General features: G+C 33.8%; 1 protein-coding gene across 1 annotated transcript; it reads right to left on the reverse strand.

Annotated features, from left to right (window-relative positions):
- Window positions 1–1,231: 1,231 nt before the first annotated feature.
- On the reverse strand, window positions 1,232–2,970 carry LOC149018674 (putative pectinesterase 55). The gene is made up of 5 exons (XM_089153942.1): window positions 2,738–2,970; window positions 2,483–2,636; window positions 2,119–2,325; window positions 1,777–1,958; window positions 1,232–1,388 (listed from the first exon to the last, which is right to left on the reverse strand). Exons 1-5 carry the CDS (start codon window positions 2,968–2,970, stop codon window positions 1,232–1,234), a joined length of 933 nt encoding a protein of 310 aa, XP_089010068.1.
- Window positions 2,971–3,440: the final 470 nt, after the last annotated feature.

Consider the following 3,440-nt stretch of genomic DNA (forward strand, 5'->3'; position numbering starts at 1 on the left):
AAGCACACGGCTAGGGCATAACCAGAACCAGCATACCACCCTCGCACAGGAGAGAAAACGAGAACCAGAGAGAGGAGATGAGAGAAAATGAATCGTGTGATGCCCTAACCCCAAACATATGCTATATATAAAAATGACTGAAAGGACACGAATACCCTCTAAACAAGTAAATAAGACACCCCTGTCCTATTCTAATAGTAAAAGATAGAAAAGCCCCTTACATATACAACATTTAGTATTTTAATTTAAAAGCTAGAATAAATCCAATAAGTGTCCTAATTTAATTAAAATACTACATGTGGCAGAATAATGTAGCTTATTGGACATTCATTGGAAGATTCCCTATAGGAAAGGAACCAAATACGGTCACATTTGCTTATGGTTTTCTTTGTTTGTATGTGAAACAAAGTCCATAATTTGCATTTCTTAGGTGTAATTATTAGTTAAGAGATTCATCAAAAGAAAAGATTTGTTAAGAGATAACTGCAAGGTTTAGGGCCCTTATTTCAGTGAGCAAGCTAATGAAGCTTGGATGGGACTTTGCCTTTCACATGTGACCTAGGCTTTTCTTGGTATCAATTATCATTCTCAATAATGAGAAAATTTTATTATTTTAAATTGTTTGACATCTATTATCAATTTTGTTTTTATTTAAAATAATAGAATAGCCTCCAAAATTCACAATAAACTTTTTGTCTATTATGAATTATGGTGAGAATTTAATTCTCTTCATTTATGCAAATGCTAAGAATTTTATAGTTAAGATGAGGTAAAATAGTCAATACATATTCTTTTAAAAAACCCATACTTTTTTTTTTTTACCTCTTTTCTCACTTGCTCCCTATCATTTTCTATCAATTTTTTATTTTGGCACACAAAACATAATTTTCATTTCATAATTTATTTTTGACAAAATGCACCAAACAATTTTTCATTCTTGACCAATAATGAATTATTGTATTTATTGTTTTAGATGGGCATAATAGAGAATGAGAATTGATTTAAAAAAAAAAAAAAAGCCTTAATGGTGATTCTGTGCACTCCAATGTTTTTGTATAGGGATAATTAGTCAACTAATCTTATTTTTCATCACTTCTTGTACACTAGATTATGCCCAGAGTTAGTTTGTTAGAAGTACCTTATTTTCCATGGAGCCATGAACATTTTTATTAATAGTTGAGGAGAAAAAGTAAACTAAATAATTGTCAAAGACAACAGAAAGTGAATAGCATCAAGAAATTGGTTGATTCTCCAACCATCCATCTTCGTCAATGTAAGAAATATCTGTAAATTTGCGTACATTGTTTAGTTTCTTCAACCATGGAACACGCTTGGATAAATCTGACCCTGATCCATTGCAATCAACCTCTGCATACTCAAGATTTTCCCTGAAACATACAATATCAAAACTACAATGAATAATTTTTTTATATTTATTTATTTGTGTGGTTAGGATTTTAAGCTAAGAGGGAAGGCTAAGAAAGGTGAAGATGGATAGCGAGAGGAGAAACGGTTTCAGTTTTAAAGGCAATAATGTGACAAGAAGAGTAGACCTTATAACCTCCTAGGGCTCATGCACTTCAATTGACTGATTGACAAGCCCCAATATTGACAAAAACTCCTTCCAAGGGTAAAACTTTAGGACACAAATGTGAAGGTAAAGTGAATATAGTACCTAAAAATTGATGAATCAAAGAGAGATCTTACACATGGTCGGCATGATTCCAAGCATCCCATCCTAGTGGGACTATACCATCACAGAAATCGGTTTGGTACCAGATTACCCTTGAATAACCTCCATAAGCTCTACCAAGATAGGTAATTGCCTTTTCATTTCTAATTACTGATCCTCCTTTAAATACAAATCCATTCTTTTCCGCATCTGAATTCCGTCCTTGAGCTGTGATAAACCCTGCTTGGTTGCCTCCAGAGATAGGAATAACAGATATTTTGCATTCCTGCATGGAGTCAGTGCCAAGTTGTTATATACATAAGACTCTGTATGGTTATCTTCTAATTCCGACCTTAGGTTTAGTTTCTCATCAAACCAATTATTATAATTTATTTTACTTTGTCGGGTTATATATAAACTAAAAATGGTGATTTAGGGATGATTACCTCATATATGGATTGACCACTTCCCCATATGAAATCTATCGAGCCTTCAATGAGGCAGTTTTTGAAGTAATGACGACCAGTTGAATCCAGTAATGTATCTTGAAATCCATAGAAACTACATCCATAAAAAGACGTTTTATCGCCAGTTACCATTACTGTAACCGACTGCTCTGGATCCTTTTGTTGTCCTACATTTCGATAAGTATTCTGTTTCCAATTTCACAAGGAAAGAAAAAAAAGTCATAAAACCAATCCGCAAAAACCACATGAATCATGCAACTGTGCAATTCGTAATCAATCTGTGAAAACCACATGAACCGATCAAGCAGAATAGAAACTCGGAATTAAATTGAAGTTCCCTCACAATGAAGATTATATTTTTGGCCACAAAGTTTTCAGCTGCTGTGCTGAAAGTAGCACTGTGATCAGCGGCTGTGTGTGCATCCCATGAAATAATGGTATTTCCATTTCCTTCAAGAAATATGTAGGGCTTGTTGGCGGGGACGTTAACCTTCTCCCTGGAATGCATAGATTACAGATGAGAAAAAAGAATTTGCGAACAGCTTTATATATTTCAGTTAGGTAAGTTTATGAACACAAGTAGGAAAAAGAAATTTACCTATACGTGTCAGAACTGACAAGAATATGAACCCATTGATTATTATTTGAGGGGATGGAATCGATGGCAGCCTGAATAGTTGTATAATTTGCTTGGCCTGATGTACTGACACTGATGGTATATGCAGGTTCTGATGCATCTACACCCTTAGCAGCACTGCCTTGGGTTATCTTGTTGTGAAACAAAACGAAGATCAATATGCAAGTGAAGAGAAATGGCGGAGCTAAGCTCATTTTGGCTGAATTACAGGCAGAGAAAATGAAAAGCCTTGCTAGCTAGTTTCGTTGAAAGTTTGAAACTAAACTATCACTTCTTGATCAATTTGTTTAATCAGATTGGACAATGGAGGGATAACCAAGTATATAAACTACGAATATAGCAACAAGCATTTATGGAAATGAAAGTGAAAATTAACAGCACTAGTAAAATGGAAAGTATTTTTCACCCAAAAAAGGAAAAAGAAAGGTAATACTTATCAAAGAAAGAAAATGGAAAGTTTTTTTTTTTTTGGTAAACAAAGAAAATGGAAAGTAATAGTTAGCAACATTAATTAAATAGTACTTTTTTTTTTTTGGTAGGAAATTAAATAGTACAGGTCCTCCACCCACATGGATATATTTGATGGTGGGACAGCGTCCACTGTAAATCAAAACGTACCTTTTTTGGACAGTTAATCTAAAATAGGATTACTATGCTTTACATA

Source organism: Hakea prostrata, chromosome 4 (assembly GCF_041222555.1).
Source record: "Hakea prostrata isolate BN-2017 chromosome 4, UWA_Hpros_2, whole genome shotgun sequence".
NCBI classification, from domain to species: Eukaryota; Viridiplantae; Streptophyta; class Magnoliopsida; order Proteales; family Proteaceae; genus Hakea; species Hakea prostrata.

Excerpts from the sequence above, each read along its gene's own strand:
- LOC149018674 (XM_089153942.1), bottom strand. The coding sequence starts at position 2,970 with ATGAGCTTAGCTCCGCCATTTCTCTTCACTTGCATATTGATCTTCGTT. Across the intron at positions 1,959-2,118 it reads GTGGTCAATCCATATATGAG|GAATGCAAAATATCTGTTAT; the intron begins GTAATCATCCCT and ends GACTCCATGCAG. Across the intron at positions 1,389-1,776 it reads GGTTATTCAAGGGTAATCTG|GGAAAATCTTGAGTATGCAG; the intron begins GTACCAAACCGA and ends TGTATGTTTCAG.